The sequence below is a fragment of the Kwoniella dejecticola genome, chromosome 5, assembly GCF_000512565.2.
Source record: "Kwoniella dejecticola CBS 10117 chromosome 5, complete sequence".
Classification (NCBI taxonomy): domain Eukaryota; kingdom Fungi; phylum Basidiomycota; class Tremellomycetes; order Tremellales; family Cryptococcaceae; genus Kwoniella; species Kwoniella dejecticola.
This window is the reverse complement of record NC_089305.1, coordinates 911,269-934,867: the sequence shown is the minus strand read 5'-3', so window position 1 is coordinate 934,867 and position 23,599 is coordinate 911,269. Positions and strand designations below refer to the sequence as shown.

The 23,599-nt window shown below is 47.8% G+C and overlaps 9 protein-coding genes across 9 annotated transcripts; 4 read left to right on the top strand and 5 right to left on the bottom strand.

Moving 5' to 3' along the window:
* Window positions 1–106: 106 nt before the first annotated feature.
* Window positions 107–2,589, top strand: I303_104442 (uncharacterized protein; the record flags this gene model as incomplete). The annotated part of the gene is made up of 6 exons (XM_018407877.2): window positions 107–737; window positions 836–959; window positions 1,040–1,253; window positions 1,324–1,514; window positions 1,580–2,264; window positions 2,488–2,589. 6 exons carry the CDS (start codon window positions 107–109, stop codon window positions 2,587–2,589), a joined length of 1,947 nt encoding a protein of 648 aa, XP_018263088.2.
* A 311-nt stretch (window positions 2,590–2,900) lies between these two features.
* On the bottom strand, window positions 2,901–4,154 carry I303_104441 (uncharacterized protein; the record flags this gene model as incomplete). Its single annotated transcript, XM_018407878.1, has 6 exons — window positions 2,901–2,963; window positions 3,120–3,306; window positions 3,464–3,615; window positions 3,710–3,831; window positions 3,918–3,971; window positions 4,073–4,154. 6 exons carry the CDS (start codon window positions 4,152–4,154, stop codon window positions 2,901–2,903), a joined length of 660 nt encoding a protein of 219 aa, XP_018263089.1.
* A 560-nt stretch (window positions 4,155–4,714) lies between these two features.
* Window positions 4,715–6,285, top strand: I303_104440 (uncharacterized protein; the record flags this gene model as incomplete). Its single annotated transcript, XM_018407879.1, has 2 exons — window positions 4,715–4,844; window positions 4,994–6,285. The coding sequence occupies 2 exons, from the start codon at window positions 4,715–4,717 to the stop codon at window positions 6,283–6,285; spliced, it is 1,422 nt and encodes a 473-aa protein (XP_018263090.1).
* Window positions 6,286–7,016: 731 nt separating this feature from the next.
* On the bottom strand, window positions 7,017–9,807 carry I303_104439 (uncharacterized protein; the record flags this gene model as incomplete). Its single annotated transcript, XM_018407880.2, has 13 exons — window positions 7,017–7,262; window positions 7,389–7,592; window positions 7,692–7,950; window positions 8,052–8,114; window positions 8,221–8,256; window positions 8,362–8,474; window positions 8,669–8,741; window positions 8,830–8,903; window positions 8,998–9,095; window positions 9,191–9,216; window positions 9,313–9,350; window positions 9,464–9,566; window positions 9,680–9,807. The coding sequence occupies 13 exons, from the start codon at window positions 9,805–9,807 to the stop codon at window positions 7,017–7,019; spliced, it is 1,461 nt and encodes a 486-aa protein (XP_018263091.2).
* Window positions 9,808–10,521: 714 nt separating this feature from the next.
* On the bottom strand, window positions 10,522–14,045 carry I303_104438 (uncharacterized protein; the record flags this gene model as incomplete). Its single annotated transcript, XM_065968958.1, has 11 exons — window positions 10,522–10,576; window positions 10,640–10,707; window positions 10,779–10,900; window positions 10,953–11,015; window positions 11,086–11,966; window positions 12,056–12,110; window positions 12,165–12,238; window positions 12,293–13,519; window positions 13,633–13,836; window positions 13,903–13,922; window positions 14,010–14,045. 11 exons carry the CDS (start codon window positions 14,043–14,045, stop codon window positions 10,522–10,524), a joined length of 2,805 nt encoding a protein of 934 aa, XP_065825030.1.
* A 288-nt stretch (window positions 14,046–14,333) lies between these two features.
* I303_104437 (uncharacterized protein) lies at window positions 14,334–15,095 on the top strand (the record flags this gene model as incomplete). Its single annotated transcript, XM_018407882.1, has 1 exon — window positions 14,334–15,095. The coding sequence occupies one exon, from the start codon at window positions 14,334–14,336 to the stop codon at window positions 15,093–15,095; it is 762 nt and encodes a 253-aa protein (XP_018263093.1).
* Window positions 15,096–15,243: 148 nt separating this feature from the next.
* On the bottom strand, window positions 15,244–16,976 carry I303_104436 (uncharacterized protein; the record flags this gene model as incomplete). Its single annotated transcript, XM_065968957.1, has 5 exons — window positions 15,244–15,416; window positions 15,544–15,737; window positions 15,808–15,885; window positions 15,987–16,337; window positions 16,441–16,976. 5 exons carry the CDS (start codon window positions 16,974–16,976, stop codon window positions 15,244–15,246), a joined length of 1,332 nt encoding a protein of 443 aa, XP_065825029.1.
* Window positions 16,977–17,265: 289 nt separating this feature from the next.
* I303_104435 (uncharacterized protein) lies at window positions 17,266–18,961 on the bottom strand (the record flags this gene model as incomplete). Its single annotated transcript, XM_065968956.1, has 5 exons — window positions 17,266–17,934; window positions 18,037–18,154; window positions 18,228–18,444; window positions 18,547–18,691; window positions 18,761–18,961. 5 exons carry the CDS (start codon window positions 18,959–18,961, stop codon window positions 17,266–17,268), a joined length of 1,350 nt encoding a protein of 449 aa, XP_065825028.1.
* Window positions 18,962–19,305: 344 nt separating this feature from the next.
* Window positions 19,306–22,427, top strand: I303_104434 (uncharacterized protein; the record flags this gene model as incomplete). Its single annotated transcript, XM_018407885.1, has 13 exons — window positions 19,306–19,490; window positions 19,567–19,628; window positions 19,753–19,953; window positions 20,040–20,199; window positions 20,266–20,360; window positions 20,433–20,573; window positions 20,632–20,858; window positions 20,928–21,302; window positions 21,384–21,489; window positions 21,564–21,622; window positions 21,680–21,758; window positions 21,822–21,907; window positions 22,038–22,427. The coding sequence occupies 13 exons, from the start codon at window positions 19,306–19,308 to the stop codon at window positions 22,425–22,427; spliced, it is 2,166 nt and encodes a 721-aa protein (XP_018263096.1).
* Window positions 22,428–23,599: the final 1,172 nt, after the last annotated feature.

Genomic DNA, 23,599 nt, shown 5'->3' with positions numbered 1-23,599 from the left:
CCTAGAAGCAAAAAACAATAACAAATCTGCTTCAACAGATATCTGACAATGCCCATTCGCTCATTTCTTTTGGAAGAAGACTCACAAGCGCAAGCGCAAGGTGAGAATGACGACCGCAAAGAAGATGCCAAGCCAGAGTGCGAATGACCGACCTGAGTCATCAGGTCTGACGCTCGATTCTAGCCAGGTGATGAAGGCCATGTTGGCTGCTCGAAACGGTGGAGGGCAAGGGAAAGACAAGGGCAAGGGCAGAGAAGTAGTATCGGAGGACGATGAGGGAGGCTCATCGTTAGATTCAGGATCTGATCTGGACGATGAAGAAGATGAAAGTGAGGGTGAGAGCGAGGATGAGGCGCAGACTGAGGATGGCGAGGTTCTCAAGGACCCGGTGGAATTGAATCAGAACGAGCGGAAACGAATTCGCATAGCGGGCGAAGAATCTGGAAGCGAAAATGTCGAAGAGACTAAGAGACACTCGCCGCCCACACTCAAGGGAGTAGCCTCTACCTCGCGAGTCATCTTACCATCACGCTCAGCCGCTCCACTGACATCTCGAACGATTGGTCAACCTGTGAAAACGGATCCTCAAGCAGCTTTTTCGGCCAATCCAAAACCATCGGCAGAAACCACCTTCGCATCCCTCGGCCTTTCTCAGCCCCTTATCACAGCTTTGAGATCTATCAATATCAGTCAACCTACTGAGATCCAATCTGCCTGTATCAGCGCTATACTATCCGGTGAGCTCTTGCTTCCCACCCCTCTTTCTTTAGCCCTCAACTCATAATTAGCTAGGCCAGATTAGCTGAACGAGCTCGTGCGTTTGTCTTGGCTACAGGTCGAGATTGCATCGGAGGTGCTAAGACGGGAAGTGGTAAGACTATGGCATTTGCCTTACCGATAGTCGAACGAATAGCAAGAGATCCATTTGGTGTTTGGGCTGTAGTGCTGACTCCAACTAGGTGAGTTGACCTGACCGCGATGTGACTACCGATGAAAATTCAGCGCTGACAGAAGAGACACTTTATTTCCATGTGCTCAGGGAATTGGCGTATCAATTATCTGAACAATTCCTGGTAATTGGCAAGCCGCTAGGTCTGACGACTGCCACGATAGTAGGAGGAATGGACATGATGACGCAAGCCCAACAATTGGAGAAACGTCCCCATATCATCGTAGCTACCCCTGGGCGATTATGCGATTTATTGCGGAGTGATGGGATGGGTCAAGGTAAATTAAGCAGAGTCAGGACATTGGTAAGTATACCGCTCGTCATGCTTCATTGAGTTCGTCGAATAGTTTTTGACATTACAATTTCTCACGTAGGTACTGGATGAAGCGGATCGACTGTTGACTCCGACATTCGCTCCTGAATTGGCATATCTATTCTCGCAAATACCGCCCAAGCGTCAGACATGCTTGTTCACTGCTACAGTCAGCGAAGCGATCATGGAACTAGCCAACAAACCCCCTTCAGCGGGCAAAGAGAAACCATTCGTTTATCGCGTCGAATCTGAGTGAGCTGATTTGATTTCCCGTCATTCACATGTAATGCCAACTGACAATCCTTTTTTTGGGGCAGTACGATGACAGTATCGAAATTGAAGCAAAAATACCTGTTCATACCTTCCCAAATCCGAGACCCATATTTACTTTACCTCTTACACCATCCGCCGGACGATATCGATATCGCCCTTCGCGCCAAACCTAGAAAGGTGGACGAGATTGAGCACCAGCGCAAAAACAGGAAAGGTGGCAATAGCAAGAAGAGGAAAAACATCATGCCTGAAGACGATGAGGAAGCTCAACAAGCCGATATACCATCTACAATCATCTTCACTCAACGGTGTGCCACCGCACACTTACTTCACTTATTATTGGATCAGCTGGATATACCCTCTGTTCCTCTGCATTCGCACCTGACCCAACCGCAGCGTTTGGCGAGCTTGGCAAAATTCAGAGCGCAGGAAGTGCGTGTGTTAGTTACTACGGATGTGGGGTCGAGGGGTCTGGATATACCGGAAGTATCGATGGTCATCAACTGGGACTGTCCTAGGAAATCGGATGATTATATCCACCGAGTCGGACGAACGGCGAGAGCAGGAAGAGGCGGTATAGCGATAACCATCGTTACTGAGAAGGATGTTGATCTGGTGAAGATGATTGAGGGGAATATCAAGGTCCAATTGAGTGAATTGAGTTTACCGGAAGAGACGGTTTTGGAGAGTTTGAATAAAGTAGCGTTGGCTAGGAGGATGGCTACTATGGTGAGTGTCCCTCTTTCTCTTTCTCTTTCTCTTTCTCTTTCTCTTTCTCTTTCTCTCTTTCTCTTTCTCTTTCTCTTTCTCTTCCTTTTCCTCTTTCTCCGTCACTGTACTGTACTTTCGCTCTCTTTCTCGCTTGAGCTGGCTGTGGTGCGCCCTCAAAGGACAAAGGACATTTTGAAGCTTCGATGGCTAATTGACGATGATCATAACCGACGGTATTTAGGAAATGCACGATTCGGGCTTCGGTGAGAGACAGGCTATAAATAAAGCCAAAGCAGTCAAGCGGATGAAGAGAGATGCTGCCTCTAAGAACGCAAATCCATAGGATGTTGGAGCATGTCTTTCGTTATATTCAATGTATTGTACGATCCTACACTCTCGAGTAAAGCGCGCATTTCTTGAGGGTCAGATAATTCACGTGAGAGTCATCGCACCTTGCGGAGAAGGATTATGCAGGACGATATACAACATCATACATGAGCATAACAAACAAAAGGCATCAAATTATATGCACAACCGGTCAAGACGATACACAACGAATAACGGCCTTGCTCTCGCAAGGCCTGCCGAAGAGAGCGATTATTGACCGTGGCAAGCTCTACTCCGAGGAAGGGTCCGGGACCGAGACCAATTTTATTAATTCTTACAATGCGTCAAAGAAGCTCCGCAGAATTGCGCGATGAAAACGTAGAGAATCAACTATCGAACGGACGCGGCACATTTGATCAGCTCTTGTTGAATAGGGTTTTGTACTGGTACTCGTACTCGTACTCGTACTGGTACTGATGATGGGACTGGACCTTGATGGTTCTTCCTGGAGTATAAGACGCCTGAAATGAGGACAAGATGACTCACAACAAATACGAATCCCGTCAAAGCCGTTATCCTAGCATTCTTCCACCACTGCTGTCGCCTTACATTCCTCGCTGCTCGTCTGAACGCATATGCTTGTCCGGCTAAGGTGTCGGTCTTGTCCACCAAGAGATCTAGGCGTTCGCCTCGCTGTAAGATCGAGTCGATGTTTTGTACCATTATATCTTTGCTAAGACCAACCGAAAAAAAGGTTTGGTCAGTAATGATATCATGCATAGGACTGGAACGGAAGGAGGGGAGATCGAATCTTGCTGATATAGGGAAAGCTGTTCGACCTTGAGGCTCTGAATGTAGTCGCCAGAGTCCAGCATCCGACTGACACTCACACATTGTTCAAATCCGACTGAGCCTGTCTCAGAGGATCGGCAGGCGGAGAAGTCGTATATTGGTGCATCAATTTAGCTAGTTCGTTTTCGAAATCGCCCAGTGAGTGCGCTGATGCCGAGACCACCTCGTCTGAAGAAAAGGACGCTGTGAACTACACTCGTAGGTGCATTATATCCGCATCAGCGTCGAGACTATGACAACTTGACAGATTAAAGTAGAGATTCTGAACGAAATGAGCCACTCACCCGCCTTTCGACCTCTGCTAAGAAAGCAAAAGGCATTCTCCTTCCTACCGAGTCATCCGCCATTACAAGGTAGATGACGCCATTCGATGAGACGTAATGTATCAGTCGATCCTGCCATACGTCTAAGTAGAATCATTGAGTACTAGCTCAGTTCCTGCGTAATTGAACGAGCTGGGGGGGCTGCTTGCCGTAAAGTGAGTTTACTTACAAGTCAATTTCGAATTATTTGGTGGGATCTTCGACAGAATAGTTGTTTGTGCAGCTATAAAGATGGATTGTCGTCAATATATGGCTCGCCGTACATCCAGTTGGCGAAGTGGAAGAGCGAACAAGGGAATATCAAAAAAGGTCGCACTGACTCACCAGGCTTCAACTCTGCTGTGCCAGTGGCATGTTCAGCTAGGACTGTCGTCCCTCTAGCCACTAAAGCATGTATCAAGGACATATTGCCGGTAATATTCTTTGGCAAACTCTTGTGTCTCGGCTGTTGAGGTGCAAGGTATATGGTTCTGAGGTCTTTCGATGGGGTAGAGCGATTTGTGATGTCGAAAGAAGAAGATTGAGAAGACTCAGACTCAAAGCGGCAGGCCAAATGATCGTCATGTTGTCACTGAGGCTGATGCACGTGGTTGTCCGGAAACTTGTATGATTGAGCGGAAGTAAAAGTATCAATATACAAGCAGACATAATTCATCGCCACATCACTATTCTCGGTCACACGCGTCTGCCTTTCTTTCTTCTTTGTGCTTTTGTGATGTGACTGTCTTTCTCCCTGCTCCCTCATTCTGCCGTAATCAGATCCAAGTCGGATACAAACTCAAACTCACTTGAACATTACGACTTCCTCTATCTCATCTCTTCTTTTTATATTATCGTCTAACTTGCTCGCTCGCTCGCTCGCTCATCGTATCTCGCCGCCTCCTCTTCTTGCAAGCTCACCGGAGTGATATCGGACCATATGTCGACAATATAGCCGGATTCGTATTGATCGCGCAAGATTCGATCATGGAGACACCCAATACCCGCTCAAGGCGTAAGAGGGAGCTTGAGAACAGCTCGCAAGAGGATGGACCGCGAGTAGCATGGGTGCATGATTCTCAACTCAGGAAAGCCGTTTTACAAGCTACAGAAGACGGTATGTCCTCCTTCATTCCTTTGTTTACATCGGCTTTCTTATTCAACACGCTTGGATCCTCACGACGTCAAGTGTTCCTGATCTAAGTACCACGAGGGTCCGAAAAGCTGATCGCTTTGACATTGACTTTGAATCTGTCTGACTGATAGATCCGATCGTACCCCCGACACCTACTCAATGTCCACGACCCATCACATCGCTTCTGAAATCATCATCGTCTTCCTCTGGGTCCGGGCTGCTGAACAGTTCAAGTGGTAGTAGACCCGCGCGCAAGAGACCATGTAGAGGACATCGGTCTTTACCCACTTCCTCAAAAGGTCCAGCGTTAGACACGCAGGCGGGGATAGGATCAAACAGTTTACCTTCATTGTCGATACTTTCAAATGCGGAGAAGGAGAAAGAAAAGACGAGATTGGATTACCTCCTCGATCGATTCTCTTTACTCTCTTCGCCCTTAGATGACGAAAAGAATAGGAAGGCAGATTATGTGGGCGTACAAGTTGAAGCGGAAACTCCAAGTCGAAATACGAGATCGAAGCACCAGATCGGATCTGCTACGGGTGGTATGATCACTTCCACGCCGCTGAGAAGGAAGAGTGTGAATACAAATACAAACGTGGATTCAGCGATGCGACCGAGATCGACCAGGAAGTCAAGCGATAAGCTGTTCGATGGAAATGAGAATCTGATAAGCAACAGCATGCTCAAAGACCGCAATTTGGGCAACGATCCAAATGCGGTTTTCCACCCATCAGCGACTTCTTCTTCGTCATTGTCATCGAAGCCAGATCCCCACGCCAGATCAAATACAATTCGGAAACCCCTCTCACCGATCAAAGGCCACGCACCAAGAATCGGACTGGGCTCACAACAGGCAAAACCTATACCAAAGCCGTCAATCACTTCGAACAGAATCGGCGGATGGACCCGAACGAGCAGTGGGAAAGCCTTTCGTACCCCCTTCTTGGGGAACGATCATGGTCATAATCATATCCAAAGTACGGGAATCAGATCCTCCCCACGTAAAAATCCAATGATGTCTTCTTCGTCCTCGTCCAAAACCACACTAACATCGAATACGAGATCAAACTTGCCTATTGTACCCAACGTATCACTAAGAGGCTCTATAGTTCCTACAACCGGTATCTCAATTCCAAGCCGATCAAATACGACCAGTACTTCAGACAGGCTGAAAAGTCCGAATAAACGACCAGCCAATTATCGTACCCGCACTAACAATTCAAATACAAGCTCATCGGCAAATTCTTCACTACCGCCTACTCCGCCTGCGCAGCCAGGGAATGAAGTGGGTTTCACGAACTTTGATGTGGGCGAAAACGATCCTGAAGATACGAGTTTCGATTCGTTCGATGGGATCTTTGCTGGAGGTGGGGAAGAGATTGAAAGGCTTCTGAGGAGTGTGGATGGGTCTGCGCGATGATCTTAGCCGATGGGAGGGCGGTTAAGCAAATTTAAGGCAAAAGGCAGGAAGGAAAAAAGGAAAGGAGGGTACAGGCTTTTGAGGATCAGGGATTTTGGCGCACTGTTCTGAGATACTTCTTCTCTGGCTATGTTTCAGTTTAACATACCCTGTCTGTCTCCATTCGAGTTACAGTAAGATACGATCCATTGAGTACGGTATATACTATGTTGTTTTGATTTCTTCTGCTCATTCCGATCGTTCAATCATGTTGTTCTTGTATATTCTCTTACTTCTCGCACCCCTTCACCATTACCATTCAGTGTTGAGTGGTATCAGGCTCAACTGATATATTCATTATATGACTTGAATTACCTGGTAATGCTTATTTGTAGTTCTTGTTGGATGCATTGTTGTGTTAGTGTGTTTGTGTGTTTGTATGTTTCTGAGTCAAGTCAAGCACACTAATGCGTCGATATTGCGACATTCTACACTGCATCGCGCATCAAGGTCTAATAACAGTATACAACTTCAGTAGGGTTGGATGTATAAATTGAAATACATGCCTCAGTCAGAGATAATACAATAACGAACGGTATATAAGGTTCAAAATACAAACTACAAGATACAACAATTGGATGTACCCGATACAACGAAGTCGAGCGATCTTTGACTTTGAGCGCACCGAAAGTTGGACCTTACATCACCAATGATACTCGTAGCAATTGAAAGGTGGCTACAAATTTGCGAAATTAAATTTTCTCCTCAGCAGCTATACCGCTCGATGACAGTCCCAGCACAGATTCGTTCCGCCCGGGAGACTGTGGTAACCTCGTGAGGTGGGGGATTTCATGCTCGCCTCCCAGTACGAATGCTTCCTTTGTATCTGGATCTGGATCTGTATTTGGGGCACGGACATCGACACCGACTTCTAAGATCTCATGGGTGGTACCTAAATCACGTCGATTGATTGATATTTTGGGCGAATATCTCTCCACCTACAATGAGCAGACGATCCCAAAATGATCAGCTTATGTGTCTATGATAGCTAGCTTCCACTTTTTCCCGTCCGATGAGATCCCCGATCTTACATCGAAATTTGAAACCGAAACCAATCCACTCACGTCGTTCCATGTTTCAGTCTCTGTAGAAACCATCACCCCACCTTGTCTGTGCCCATTAAAACTCTGACTCTGCCGCTGCCTCTGGCTTTGAGCCTGACTGTGCCTGTGACTGTGGCTGTGGCTGTGGCTGTGGTCGTGGCTCATGCCTGGATTCGAGGTAGCTTGTTGTTCACTGGAACGTATCGTAGGCAACTCGTGGTGATACTATGAGGTACGAGTTCACGATCAACTTCAACACGTCCATGCTTTATCTCAACGACAATGCTCTCAATGAATGTATGCATGTATGAATGTGTGTTCCACTCGACTTGAGTGGCCGGTGCTGGGGCTGGGTCTTGTATTGGGATTGGGATTGGGATTGGGATTGGGATTGGGATTGGGATTGGGATTGGGATTGGGATTGGGATTGGGATTGGGATTGGGATTGGGATTGGGATTGGGATTGGGAGTGATACTGGTAAAACTCACCTCATTAAATTGGGTACTGTACCGCGCACTTAGCGACATACGGGCATTGAGCACGGCAAGGAATGACATGGTGTATATTTTAGGTAACATGACACTACACTCAGATCGAGCTTCAGTCAGCATAAATCGAGACTTAGACACGCACCGTGATAAGGGACCGCTCATGTTGATTGGTGAGGGCATCCTGCGACTCACGCAAAGAAAATGACGTATAGCGAGTCGGACTCGACGCAATACTGAATGATGGACATGATCACTCTGCAACATCCTCCATTGGTCAGCATTGAATGGTCGCAAACCATTACAGACAATTCAAAGCACTTCATGTCAGATATCAAATGGAATTAAATCCTAGACAACTTACACTATTGTACCAGGAAGTTGCGTCTCGAAAGCCAATCTAGTACGAATCCAACAATCAGCGCAAGAAGACGACAGGTATGTGATACTCAGTGTCTGTCTGCCACTATGTGGATTCTTGGACAGGAATGCAAACGCTGCTCACGTTATCAGCCTGTTGATCAACTTGTCTGTATCCCTCCAGCCCGTTCGAGACTTCCATAAGCCGAAGGTAATCAACGATAACAGCGTCAAATCCGTCGTCACCCCAGAAGCGTTCTGCCCATCACGAACAAATAGGAATATCGGTCTTCAGCTCTACTTTTCATAACCGCGGAATAAATTCATGACTAGCTTACGAGTAGGAAAAGCTGTACTCTAGCTTCCTGCCAACATCAAATCATAGGCGGAGCGAGCATCAAGTCGTCAACATTGTTCGAGCGATAACTCAGGAAGGACGAAATCAAACTCACCTTCGCTCGTTGTATCAATGCTACTTGATAAAATTTCGCTGTAGTGGCAGCCCCAATCGCCAATTCACTCAATCTGGCGGTGATCACACATCGCAACCACAATTAACCCTCGAGCAGATGAGAGGGGCAAGAGCAGGACATAAGCCGATCAATTGACTCACATCAGTGGACAAAGTATGATCAAGATGAATTTGTTTCTTCCATTCAATTTATACGCTCTTTCTGCGAAGAATACCTAATCCGATTTTGAATCCCAGAGTCAGCTCATTGTTCTGTTTCTCTTCTGCTCTCAATTTCACTATGACAACAGAAAGTGTATTTGGACTTACCTGAGCGATCGATACTGTTGACGTCTCCCATAATGGCAAAAAAGCCACATAACGTATACTTGTGAAAGCCGAATAATTCGTTCCAAAGCCTTTGACAACTACTCAAAAGAATCGCACAGATCGGAGGGGTCAGTAATCACCCCGATTTCAGCATGTGATCGGTAGGTCTACTAAGAAAGGAAGAATCACTCACATAGTCTGACGATGTAATTGATCAGACTGCCGAGATTGGAACAGAGTCAACAGTGTCATCATCGCTCATACTTAGGTGTCACTCTGCATATCTGACTCTCGATGATAAGCTACGGCACTCACAAAGCTGAGAATCCAGTCGAAAGCAATGTCACCAAGAACTACGATCGACCCGCAATCCGCAAAGATGAGCATAACCATATCATATCATCTCATTCGCTTAATATTCTTGTTTCCTTCCGACCGAGTGACCGATTTAATATATTCAACGCACCACGATAATCTTTATCCTCAGAGGATCTCTCTTGAAGGACCAATTCATCCAAAAGCTAAATTGCTGCCATATGACACCGAGGAATATCGAGTCTAGTATCAATCTATCCTCAAGCGTGATTGCAATTTGTCAGCTCACTGATTCTGTATTCCATACCATAGCCCGCGAAGCAAAGCGTCATCCTAGATGAGGGTACAAGTGGACTGGTCTACTCACGATATGATATATGGAAATAAGAATTTCATAGGATCGCTCAGAATGATAGCTCTGGCTTGATCCTCCGAGATGAAGTCGACATCGACATTGCCGCTGTCGTTGGTGTTGGTGCCGGTGTTGACGCTCATGCTCGGGGATGGAAACGGCGGAGTCTAGGTCGTTCGTTCTGTCATTCGCGAGGGCCGACTTCGCAGTATCACCCAGTCACAGCCTTACTTGAACCTTGAGGGAGATCAATGTTCGATGTGATCTCCTCCTCCCATGGGATCATTGAGATCACTGAGAACAAGTGTTGTACATCCATTCGCCAGCTGCCCGTCCACTCGTTGATCATCACGAGTATGAGAATTGTCATGCGAATCATATTCAGTCACGTACAACCGTAAACGGTCCGTCTGTGACGAGTCTCCTTCCCGCCCCCTTGTGTCACACCCAAACAAAAACATGGAGGTGTCTGAGAGAGAATTATGTAAAAAAGTGATACGTTGCATCAGCTAGAGTAATTTACTGGAACGCTGGCTTGTTCCGCATCCCGGTATCACATGCGGGTTCGGGCCCTGAGACAAGTGCCGGAATTGGTGAGCAACCATTCAATATTCAAACAAACACTGAGACATGCCGAAAGATTTTCAGGTACGTAAACGTGATCGACGTAACCTTCGGAATCCGAACACGCTTGAAACCTTCGATAAACCATACGGTAAGACATAGATCCCATACGGTACAAAGTGTTCGGCTCTTACAGCCAACTTGTCCATCGTGTCCCGAGGTATCACGAGCACAGAACCGAAAATGATGGATCAGGTGGAGTTGGAGAGACGCGGACCAGCGTCTAAGCAGGTCTACCGATCCATCCATGACATAGCCTCGTTCCAGCCCCAATGCCCATCCCAGAATCTGCATACGCCTTTGTCAGCTTACTGTGATGCCCGTATGTTTCTCAAGATGGGCTACACTCACCCAGCGCCTATGAAGCCTCCTGCACCCTTCCATCTGGCCTGCGGACCAACGATAGCCCAATCAGGGATCTGTCGCCCATCAAACTTATCAGCGAAGCTCAACTCAGACTTGTCACGATATTGAGTGGAACGGTGCTTACCGGTACACCCGTCCTGATTGGGGATAATCTCGCAGCCAATTCCAAGCCCAGATCATCGTTACCAGCTATAAGCATCGCAAGCGACCTGGAAGAGGTTGTATGAGGATGCAAGGTGATCAAGCCTACTCATGGGAATCAGCACACGGGAAAAATCATGAGCTTTGGGGGACTCACCAGCTCCTCGATCGTATACCACTTTATCATTGACTAGCATGACGCCCTTGGTAGGGAAACGCACTAGACATTTTGCACATTCTGCCCATCAGCTCGCCCTTTGCGCCAAACATCGCTGGATGATGTCACTCACAAGGTAATTTCCCCTGCCGTATCATCCAATTTGTGTACAGGTTCTCATCAGGACGCCCGAGAATCACGAGATTGCCTTGTCCCAACTCATCTTTCGCTACTCTCATGAGTCCTTCTCTATCCCCTATTATATCGCTATCGAGCCTATGATACAAATACAGATCGTGTGCTATCTTCTTAGCTATATCACGCAGTCTAGGCGAATCAGGGCAGATGATCGTCATCGGCCCAGCCGTCGACAGTATCCGAATTATCGGTCCGTATGCTCGAGGAAGAGTCAAAGGCCCCATGATCGGGACATCCTCCTGTATCCAACCGATTCCACTAGATGATTTCCTGAATGTTTGTAGTTTCCCAGACTGTTGAGACACCAACTCGATCCTCTTCACGTTCGTACCTCGAAGGTCTAGCGGTTTAGCCGGATCACTATCTTTCCATTGTCTAGCATTGACGTCCAGTCTCCCAATTCTTCCGGGAATATCTAATTCCACAATCCGTACACCTGCTCTCCCGCCGCTTTCTTGCGGGTTTGCAGTAGTCAACGTGAATCCGACTTTGCGCTGCTCGTCCCAGCTTTTCTTGTGAGGCAGATCTTTGATAAACTCAATGACCTGGTCTGAACGTAAGACATCATCCCACCAATGACCCTTCTTCGGGACTTCCAACAGTCTGGCTGGACCTCCATCTTGCTGGCCTGCCCACGAGGAGATGATATTCACATATGACCTTGAATGGCGGGGAGGGACATTGTCGTCTTCGCTTCCATGTACGACGAGTATAGGTATATTCGCGAGATTCGAAAGGTACAGATCGTTGTTGTAGCTTGACAGCGAAGAGGAGAGTATACCCATCAGAGAAGGGTCTGCGTAATGCCTCGAATTACTGTTTAGGGCAGACATGCGTCCCATCAGTCACAGCTCTGTTCGTTCCTTGAGGCTTGTTCGGTGCAGGACCGCAGCTGTAAAACTCACATTTCGGTATACGGCACGTAGTCTTGTATAGTCAACCAGCCCGAAGCAGCCACGACTGTCGTTGGAAAATCAGCATTGTACAAACAGCTGGAGCGCATCGATACCTTACCTCCTCTCACGCGATCAGGATACCTCGCAGCAAGATGCCATGCTCCCTGTCCTCCATTCGAGTGTCCCATCATTCTAGACATCATGCTCTTCAGCGAATATGCAACGTCAGAGCTTTCACATACTCACATTGTCTGATCTGAAACAACCATGCCTATTCGCCTGATGATCAGGCTGAAAGCATCCCTAGCAGCCCAAACATCAAGCATACTGCCTCCGTGCCAATCTTCCCCCCATTCATTTCTGCCCGTCGGCAAGACGGCCCAGTACTCAGGAATCGACGGAACGGCAGCGATGTACTCTGGCAGAGTAATATCCACGCCCGCACCATGCAGAACCAGAAGGACAGGAGAGAGAGGAACAGCCGCGTTCGCTGAATGAGCAGCCTGCTGGGTCGATGCCGAAGGTGTAGAAGGGGGCTGAGGGTGAATGATGCCAGGGTCGCTGGCTAATGCAACGGGAGATGCAGAGCTGGATGTTTTGTTTGTAGGCCACTGCGGAGGGGGAAGTATCATAGCGTGTGAAACCGCGGCCGGTACTCCCGAAGTTATTGAAGGCGACGCGAAAGTGATCTTGAAAGGTGCAATCCGGTCTTTATCGTCCGTCCGGATGTGGTTGAATGTCGGATGCCATATAGCTTGCTTCTCTTCACCCTTACCACTACCGTGAATCTTTATTGTAAGCTTGATAGCCAACGACTGCACATAACCGGGTAAGGCCTTTGTCTGCCCTACTCTCAGCGCGATCGGTCTGATCTGACCCTTCAGTATCTTGGCTGAACCGGGTAGAGTAAGGTTGATCGATTGTCCAAAAGACGCCGGCAATTCCACTCCGATGATCTCTATATCTTGCGCTTCGGAAGGCACTCTGAATCCTACCGATATCCAATCTCCCATGAACCACCCATCCACCACGTCCGGAACCTCTTCTAAACCCTCTAAGATCTGGAAATCCCCCACTTCGTCTACTTCAGCAGCCACCTTGATTCTGATTGTGGGAGGAGACGATCCGGGATCCCCGAACATCCTAATCTCGTATAATGCCTTGAGCAATATGACGTATTTCCCCGGAGTGAGCGACAGAGATCTAGCGAAATTGGATGTCTTGTTTGTTGTGCCCCGGAGGCCCGTAGGAGTATCGGAGAAAGCATATATATCTGCGTTGTACCAGCTTATCGGTTCTGTCAAGTCTGTCGGTACAGGGTAGGGTACGAAAGCGTATTCTACGCCTTGGGTAACATCGATTCGTACTGAGGTTCGAGGTTGATTCGGTACAGCAGGGATGTTGATAGTCGTGCGCAGGATGGATTGATATTGCAATGAAGCCCATCCGTGATCTGATCGAAGCTGGTCCCATCTACAGTATCAGTCATGAGTCTCTCAGCTCATATTTCATGCACTTTATGAGTACTCGAGAAGACGGGAAAACGACATGGTTGTCGATTGTTGGATTAGAGGAGAAACGCTGACCTGATCTCGGGGTATGACACCTCCAGCCAGCCGTCTTCGCCCACCTCAAACCTCCTCCAGCCTACTCTACCTCCATCACATATCTCGCTGGGCCATGTCTCGCTATCGTCGTAAGGCCTCTGGGCGAAATTTATGTCGGGGTCTAGTGATGGGTCGAGAAATGCGGAAAGAGGAGAATGGGTGAAAGGGTGTTCACGCATTCCGCTGTGATGAGGCATGAGCTACTACGGAGTGATGGTGTGCGTCCGCATATTGAGCGTGATCACATACCTTGGGAACGGACCCACAGCCTAATGAACACGTCAAGCCTGTTAGTTTCGGTTCTTCTGACCCGGTAGTATTTTATGAGAGACCTGACGAGGATTATGGTAACTCACCTCCCATACTTTACCTATCTCGAGGTCGCCTGACATGCTGGGTGTTGCCTGCTGTTCCTACTATCGCTTGCAAGCTGATTGGTGAATTGCATGAGCGTCGCAAGACACAAGAAGAGCAGTTCCACACAATGAATCCCGCTCGGCGCTATCTTATCGTACTCCTACACCGCTTATCCGGCTATCGTCCTCGCCGGGCACCATACCATCCCGCCGGAACGCAATGACTTGCTTTTTGAGCATTGAAGCACGATCATGAAGGTCTCCAACTAAAGAGACATCGCCTTGCGCCATGTTGTGCTGTCACATCCCTCCATAACAGCGAAGATGACCCGAGCTTTAGCTCACGATAGTAATCCACCTCCCAACTGGCCAGAGGGTATCATATACCTGACCAAATGCCGACTCTCCCCTACTTTCCCTACCTCGCTGATTCCCCTCATTTCGTCAAATGGCAGATTCCTTCCTAGGAGTATCATCCACCCTTCAAGCGTGTTGATCAAGCGTATCGACAAGGTGGATCATCCTGCGAAAGGTCAAAATGGCTTATTTGCAAAAGGCAAGATAAAGCCTGGGATACTAATTATTCCTTACTTCGGGATCATTCACGCTACTTTCACCCTCGACCAGTCGGGATCACAGTCGCAATCACAATCACAATCACTGTCAAACTCGGGTAAAGAGGGCAGAGATAGAAACAGGGTCCCGTATCAAGACAAAGATGAACACGAAGATAGCGATTACGATCTCTCACTACTCCGCATCTCAGCGTCCGAAATTACCAACCCTTTCCCAGGATACCACATATCCATAGGGATAGATGCCGCGCACATGGGCAATGCAGCTAGGTTCGTCAATGATTATCGAGGGATCAACGATTCTGGAGGTCCAAATGCGGAATTTAGACTGGGTAAAGGTGAGAATGGGGAGCTGCAAATGGAAATTTGGAGTTTACCTCTGAAGCTCAATAAGAAGAATAGAGGAAATCAAGTCACCGCGGCGGCAGCGGCGACCGGGATAAGTAAAGGAGATGAGATTCTGGTTAGTTATGGAAAAGGATGGTGGGGTGCGAGGAATCAAGGGACTTGAGTGGTATGGTAATCGAATATCCATCCCCACAAAATGTTCTCAGACCGAAGCCCGCCTCGAGTCCTCGGTGTTCATCACAACCGCTCAAATGGGTCGCACCAGATCATCGCCATAGCATGAACGACAGGACGAGAGGCTATAAAACACGCTACGGAGTGACCCAATCCCATCGCCAACCTGTCGGACCATCGAGACTCCCCTCGTACTCCGCGACACTATGCGGCGCTTTCGAACACTTCTTCTTCCTCATCTGGTAGCTCGTATTCCCATCCCGCTCGAACGTCAAGGTATAATACGATGTCGACACATTAGCTTCGCCCGCTAGATCGTATCACCTCGACGTCAGCCGAGTGATCAAGCTCCTAACCACTGAGCATCCTCACACGAGAAGATCCGCTCAAAAAGGGAAATCTGAAGCGATGATCGACGGGTATTGGGGAAAACGTACATAATTGGTGTATTATACCTATACTGGCCTTCCCGAACAGCCACCTCGCGCCGTCGATGACCGGCACTTTCCTTTCCCTGGCGGATTTAGGCATCTTGGGATCCTCGTTCTCTGATGTTATCGGCGGGAGGATCGGTAAGGATGATAGAGCGTTAAGAGATGGTTCGAGAATTATCAGTTGGGTCGGAGGATCACTATGAGGAAATAGCAAGATTAGATCAGTATTGCATAAAGCTGTGTTGAGCGAGGGACACATGTTCGTACGAGGGATGCAACGTATTCAGATGGTCAACAGTCGCTTTTGTAGCGCTCAGAAGATCCATGTAGTCCGATAAACGAGCACTATCGATGTGTCATGTACGGTTTCAAGTTAGCCATATCTGCCATATGAGATTTGCGAGGTCAAATTCCCCATTCACAGATTGCAAGGGGAAATCACGCACTCTGACTTGAACCTCTTTCCATGTTCTTGCCTAACATCCACTGGCTGATTGGGCATAGGTTCGTCGTCACCACTAGGCATACATTCATCTGTATTCCGACTTACGGTTGCGTTTGCGTTCGCGTTGACACTCGGAGTCATGTTCGGAGGAGGTTCATTTTCGTCTACGGTCTGCTGAACCATGAACATGCTCGCCACATCCCAGAGGATAATCAACGAGGGTGTTGATTCGACATGGTGCGGATGAGAATGAGCATGAGAAAGGTTTTGATTGGAATTGTTGTCAAATCGAGAATCCGATTCGGTGAGGAGGGTGAGTAAGAGTTGGAGATGTTTCGGAGAAGGGCAATAGCTGATTGGCCGTAAAAGATCATCAGCTACAGGGTCAGCCGACACCTCCGACCATCCAAAAATCAGGAGTCTGGAATTCGTTTGTACAGAAGAGAGACGCTTACCGTATATCTACCCTTTTCAACATCTTCAAGGTCTCCCACTCCCCAGATATACTCCTAAAGACATCTTCATCCTCCTCTTGTATCTTATCCGCATATTCCCCTTTGGGACCAGTGATGATCAATACTCTTTCTCTAGCTCTTATCTCCCTGCTCAACTGTTTCGTCCCGTTCCCATCGTTTGTCGTAGTTTCTGCTACTTGATTATTTGCTTGCGATGTATTCTCAGCCGCCCTTTCTTTCCCTTTCCCTTTCCCTTTCCCCTTCGCCAGTTCACCGACGGCCTCTTGAGCATGACGCGGCGCATTAAGCGGAGAGTAAGGCAGGTGATCTGCTAAGCCCAAGTAATTGAGAGCGAGATGTAATGGAGAAGTGGGCGGTAAGGGACCTACAATGTACGTTGATGGACTGAGATATGAAATTGATGCAGGTGAACTGACGTTGGTCGAAGTGGAGACAGAGGCAAAGGAAGAAGGAGTGGGCGATGTCGAAACGAGGAGAGAGGAGATTGGAATTGGAAGGGGCGTAGGTCTTGACATTTCCTTCACAAGCGCTGTGCATGAGAAGCAAAGCAGATTTCACTGCTTGCGTGCCCAGTCGAGTGCCTTGACAGACAAAGATGAAGAATGATATGGACATGCAGTAAATCAAGTCACCCGTTGCTCGACTCACTGAGTTTACTGGATGCCCTCCACCTGACGCGTAAGTGGAGGATGACACTCAAATCCAGTCAACTGGTGTGTATGATGGTTCTCGGGAACGCCAGCGTAAAGTCGCAATGCATATGGCATATGGCTGTCTTGTCTTTCTGCGCATATAAGAGCAACTCTATACAAGCGCATCTACATCTTCAGCACCAACTCGCCAAGCCCGAGTCACCCCATCCCCACATCTAAGGCATTCCCATTTCACCTCATCCTCTTCTTCTCCTTCCGACGCTTGTTCCTTTGCTTTACCTGCACGGTCCTTGCCACCCTTCAGCCGACCATGTACGACCTGGCCAGCTCTCTGTGCGTCAACCCGTTTCTTCGCCTTCCCGTTTCCGTTTCCGTTGGCTTTCTGCCTTTCATGGTGATTATACAATTCCTGACCTATGCAATAATAGCACCACCTGCAACCCCCCTTACAATCCGTTTGAGCAGGTACGAAGATCCTATTCTCCTCCGCGTCAGCTTCATGTTCAAATCCACTAGCCCCTTCTATCGGAGGCAGGTTCAGGCCTGAGCCTTGGGCCGACGAAGATAGAGGTACTGGAGCTGTGATGTTTCGAGAATGACATATTGGGCAAGTGGATAATGGCAAATCCGCATATATCCCTCGATGCCGCTGAGCGTCGTCGTTGGGAGCATGGCCATTCAGCAGTGAGGTCATGCCGATGGAGGAGTAATCTATTCTCGTTGGTGGTGAGAAGATTGATTTGAGCGAATTGAGGTGTGCGGTGGGGTTGAGGTAAGAGGGTAAAGGGGGTAGGAGCGGTATAGCGAAAATGAGGAATTCCTATAATCCGACAAACACACAGGCTTACATGTCAGCTGCCGTGACGCACTGACTGACCAGTACTGATCCGTTGGCTGTCTGGTAGAAGAATTTGACACTTACGGTAAAAGTCCCCCATACCAATTGCCGATTCATGAATTCGTATCCCACCATTCTCGCCAAATGGGGTTTAGCAGGTATCAGCCTTAATCGCAGTATTCGCATCAGGAGCGATGGATATCTGATTGAGCGATACACTTTAGCCTCATCATAGACTTTGATTTAACAATAGAACATGTCACCTTGATACTCACTTGCCATCATACAGAAAGCTGAGCCAGCCGACGAGCTCCCAGATCCTACTCAGATTCTCTAATCTTCCTATAGCCTTCCAGACTTTTTTGCGCGTATCATGATTCGGTAAGTCGGACCATTGTTTGCTTAATGCATATTCCCTTATTCGCTTGATGAAGTATTTCGGGAACATCGGGGGGTGCAGTAAGAGGTATAATAGCAGTATCTTCCTCGTAGCTAGAGTGTACATTATCAGGATCGATCAGCTTGTGCATCCACTCTCCATCCCGGTAAGGCAAAGCAAGGTCATGTAGTTGCCCGTGCACGAAGCAAGCTTACGATTGCCCGTTTTCGACGAAATCATCTTCATATTCTGCATCTTCAATCCCGGAGAAGCATTGATAGATGACCATATCCCAAATCTGAATATGATCAATTGTATGACCAGTTCCAATTCCGGTCGAAGTCCCATTGAGAATGCCAACTACTCCATGAACATATAGCATCAGCCAATGTAAACCATCAGAGCGGGAGAGATCCTACGGTGACGTACCTTGAAATTGGCCAATGAGTTGCTGAGATTATCGCTCATCATCTCCACCAGGGCAGAATCAAGATCATCCGAGTCGATTTGATTGACTTTAGGCGCATTTGGCGGAATCGACCTCATCGTACTAACCATGGAAGAGGAGGGCGATGACGATGATTCGGAAGGCGATTCGCCCGGATATACGATCCGCTGGGGAGGGACCATGATGCCGAGGCCTATCCGGTGCAGTACCGAGGAGCTCGCAGCCTTATACTCCGGATGGGGGCCCCTTTGGGCAATGAATTGAGCAAAGAGAAAGCAGAAAAGATCAACAAACAGATGTAATGGAATTCAATCCATTTTACTCGTTCATCATACACTTTCCGTCTTATCGGCTCTCAGTTACCGAGTGTTTGGCGTATTACGTAACCGGGCCGTTTGTCAACAAGCCTGGCTTTGCCGCACTCTCGAGCGAAGAGCGAGATTTGAGTGGAATAGCATATCGATAGCTCTCATCCTCAAAGCTACATTCATACTACATCAAGGCAAGGCGACGTCTCAATGATCAGATGCTCTCGTCCGTATCGCTAGTCCGACTAGCCTTGCTTCTCTCCCTCTTGGTCAGGGCAGAGGCGATCTGGCCGTTCAAGGAGAAACGATTCAAGGATGAAGCATTCATCAATGCCGGTTCGTTGGGGTTGGAAGGTATAAGCGGTCGAGTGATAGGTGTTGGAGATTGGGATGGGGATCAGAAGTGAGCTTCGAACACTATCTTCGTATCTCTATACTCCTCTTGAATGTCGCAGTGGCACTGGCTCATATGCGAATAGGCTGGATTTGTACACTCTGAATGGGGATAAGAAAACCGTAACGATTAACCTATGGGACAAAGGTATGTCAACCGCACTCATACCGATTGTATCCATCTGAGAACTATCTGCGCCTGGCACACATCTCGTGTTCAAGGCTCAGAGTCGGACCCCTTTGAAGTCGCTCATACTGGTCTTCCGAGATAGACAAATTCAAATTCACCGCTGCGCACACCTTGACGCTCTCATCGACAATATCGAATATCATACCGGGAGATTACGACCATGATGGACATCTGGATCTGCTGGTGATGTACGTCCAAGAGGAGGATGGGGGTTGGTGGGGCAGCAAGAATGATAAGCTGGGGATGGAGGTATATTTGGGTGGAGCAGAAGATGGTGGCTTCCGTGAGTGCGACTCACCTCGGCCTGCCAGCAGACAAGGACAGAAAACCGTGAGAACCAAAATTGATGTCCAATGTCATGTCAAATAGAGAAAAAAGCGTGGAAGCTTGATTCAGCTTTACCGACCCAACCTATCGTCTTCGATGCCGACAGCTCTCTTAGACCCTCTTTGCTGGGTTTGGCACCTAGCGACGACACGACAGAGGGATTATTGAAAACTTGGTTGAACAATGCAACAGGTTTCACACTGTAAGTCAAGTCTATACCATTCTGATCGCATTGAGCGAGGGCTCACATACTTGTTTACTCCCTTAGAGGCGCCACCCCGTTGATCAGGCCCGAACAAGCTTGTACGCTGGCACACCCACATAGTAGCGCGTTCATAGATATCGATGGAGACTGTCTTCCAGGTATGCCTATCGAAAATGCTTCCTATGACTGCGACTTTGACTATTCAATGCTGATGTCATTCTCTTCGTCAGATCTCGTATTACATTGTGCTACCCCAAAATCAACCGCGCGATCTATCCAGATTTGGCTGAATAAGGGGAAATCGGGCTTTGAATTATCTAGATCATACGACTTGCCTAGGGGCAGCGGACCCGTTTCATTTGGAGATTTGAGTAAGTCTATTCGGAGCACTCTGAATGAATAACAAGGCTGACAATATCACACGCATAGACCGAGACGGTTCAATCGATATCATCTTCCCTACTTGCGCTCAAACAAGTAAATCTACAGGAATAGGCACAGAATGTAACCTGAACATAGCTTACAACAGACAAATTCCCATTTGCTCCACGGAGGGGTCGCAGACTGACAAGGAGGGCAAATTGTCATGCCGTGGGTGGGGCGAGCTGTGCACAGCGGATGAAGGGTTTGAGTTTAGCTTTGACCCTTCCGATCCAGTAAGTGGCACTTTGACAATCCTACCAGTCGTGTACGTCTATGTGTGTGCAGCTGACCATATCGTACAGCATCTTACATCCATACCATTCTCGACTCTCCTTGCAGACAAGACCGATACTGAAACTACAGGGGGTATACTACTACATCCGCCGAATCAACCTGACATCCCTCTTCCGATACGAGTAGGAGATTACAACGTCGATGGATTCCCCGATCTCCTCTTGACTGTACATACCAACACCAAAGGTGGCGTACTGGGTACGAAAGAGATCAATCAGGTTAAAGTACTTGTCAATGTGCCTTGCTCGAAGAATGTACCTGGATGCGAAGGCAGGTCGATGAGAGGTAAAAGGGGATTCAAAGTCAGAAGCGGGAAAGCATGGGATGCTTTGGATGGTATTACAGATGCCGAAGGAGCTAGTTGGATGGATATAGACGATGATGTGAGTCTACACCATTACATGAGACCAGCTGTCCGGCAGCTGACTGACTATCGCGAATGTCATGATGGAATGACTCAACAGGGTTCATTGGATATCCTGGTTCAGCGCTCGGGATCTCAGTCTGGAGAAAGGGTCACGTTCATCCAGAATAACATCTACCATGATGCGTTCTTCCTCAAAGCTCAAGGTAAGCAAGATCCTCCGATTTTAGACAGATGAGAGTCCAATTAACGATCGAGCTGACGGAGACGGAGTGATTAGTACTCAATGGAGCGTGCGAAGGAAAATGCGAGCTTTCACAAGGTGGAAAATCGTATAACGTGGGTCTCCAGTGTATTTTAGCTGGACGAACGTTGAGCTGACCTCGCTCGATGTAGCCTCTTGGAGTCAGCTATTCAGGTGCAACATACAAGTTCACTGTACTGGATACCGAGGGTCATCGAGTGGCTCAACAGGGTAAGTCAGCTGATTGTGACATCGTCTTTTGGATCACGCACAGCTGATCATGTCTCTGTAAAGTCGCGCAACTGCCTCAGACGGGGTACCATTCTTTACATAACCCTTACGCGTATTTCGGTCTGGGTAGAACGAACAATTACGTAGAAGTGAGTCATCCAATGTCTTTGTGTGGGATATGAGCCTGGTCTCGTTCTGTCTCTAGAGGGAAGGAGCATGGGGCTTGGAGCCTGTCAAAAGTTTCATTTTGGTGTGTTGATTCTATCTTGGTTGTCTCAGAAATTATTCATCGGCACATCTTTACCACAAGGTAGTCATTCCACATATCTGGAATCCATCATACCGAATTCGCAAATCATCATCAATCCGCCGTATCCAGTATCTCCCGATGACGAACAGGAGAACCCAGAACCAAAAAACAAGGATGACGTCCCATCATCACCACCTTCGAAAGATCGTACACAGGCACCGGTCAAAGCCAGATCGACAGAATGGAAATCGCAATTATACCTGAAACCTGGAGATTGGGTTCCCTGGGTCGGAGTCGCCGTCTTCTCCACTACCATCATACTCGGTTTCGTGGTTCTGGGACTAAACGAGAGGGAGAAAAAGGAAGATGAGAAGGAACGAAGAAGGAAATTGCATGCTATCAATTTCCAAGCTTTATAGAGTGCCTTCGTCTTCGTCTTCGATTGTATCAAGAATTCTCAATATACATGCATCTAATCAAGCATTTCATAACATTATTGATGACGCCAGGGCAATGCACAGACGCACGGACGCACAGATGAAACACGGTGTATCATTTACTCTTACCCCTTTAAGTGACTCGGAATAATACGAGTACGAGAGTACACCCTGAAACACGAGCACGAGCGTAAGGGCTAGGGTAAGGGCAAAGGATTAACGTTACCAGGGAACTGGTTCAGATAATAAGGTAGATGCGGGTAAAGTGATTGAAGGTATGCTGACTTACTCATACTAAAAATAATTTAGCTTCGACGCGTCTTTTGACTTTTCTTCTTCGGTTCGCTTCGTCAGAGGTCATGTAGCTTATACGTAGGTGCTGTAGGTAGAAGGATAATTCGATTGCGGATATAGATAAGATGGTAAAGAAGAAAAGCATGCAAAACCCCTTCACCTTTTCTTTTGACTTCTCAGATCGAATCTCGTGCTCTATTCGGTGCTTGACGCATTGATCACTCCGCACTTTCACTGTCGCACGACCCCTCAAATAAGCGGACCGAGCTGAGCTTTGTTCGTCACACCGGTCCTCGTCTCTGTCCTTGACCCTGCCCTGCCCTGCTTTGCGATATCGGCCTCGACGTAGCTACTTCACTTCTTTACCTGGTGTAAAGGCAGAAGAATTCGAACACCCAAAGGCATACAATCAGTGCTTCGCCGGTATTTCGAAACGAAAGGGAAGAAGTAGACAAGTACAAGTAATACAATAGGAAAAGAGGAAAAGGTCGATCCCCTTCCTTTGGTCTAGTACAGTGGTCAAAAGTTGACTGATAGTAACACTTAGCGGGTCTAAGCTTGAGTGAGTTGATTCAACTGTCACTGCGCCTGCGCTACGAGTGTTATCGCCTATCCTATTGTCCGCCCAAATAATACCGCCCACATACATATCCACCATCCATGCCCTCTTCGTCATGCTTGATCCCCCTTCCTCTTCTTTCTCCTCTCCGTACCATATACCTTATACCCATTCTTCAACTGACCTTGTTCATTCGCAGCGTCATTGTAGCGATACACTCCTACATCCTCTCAAGTCATCTTGGTTGATCCAGATCACTTACCTTACGCTCTTTACGCACCGAAAGCCATCTACGCTCATT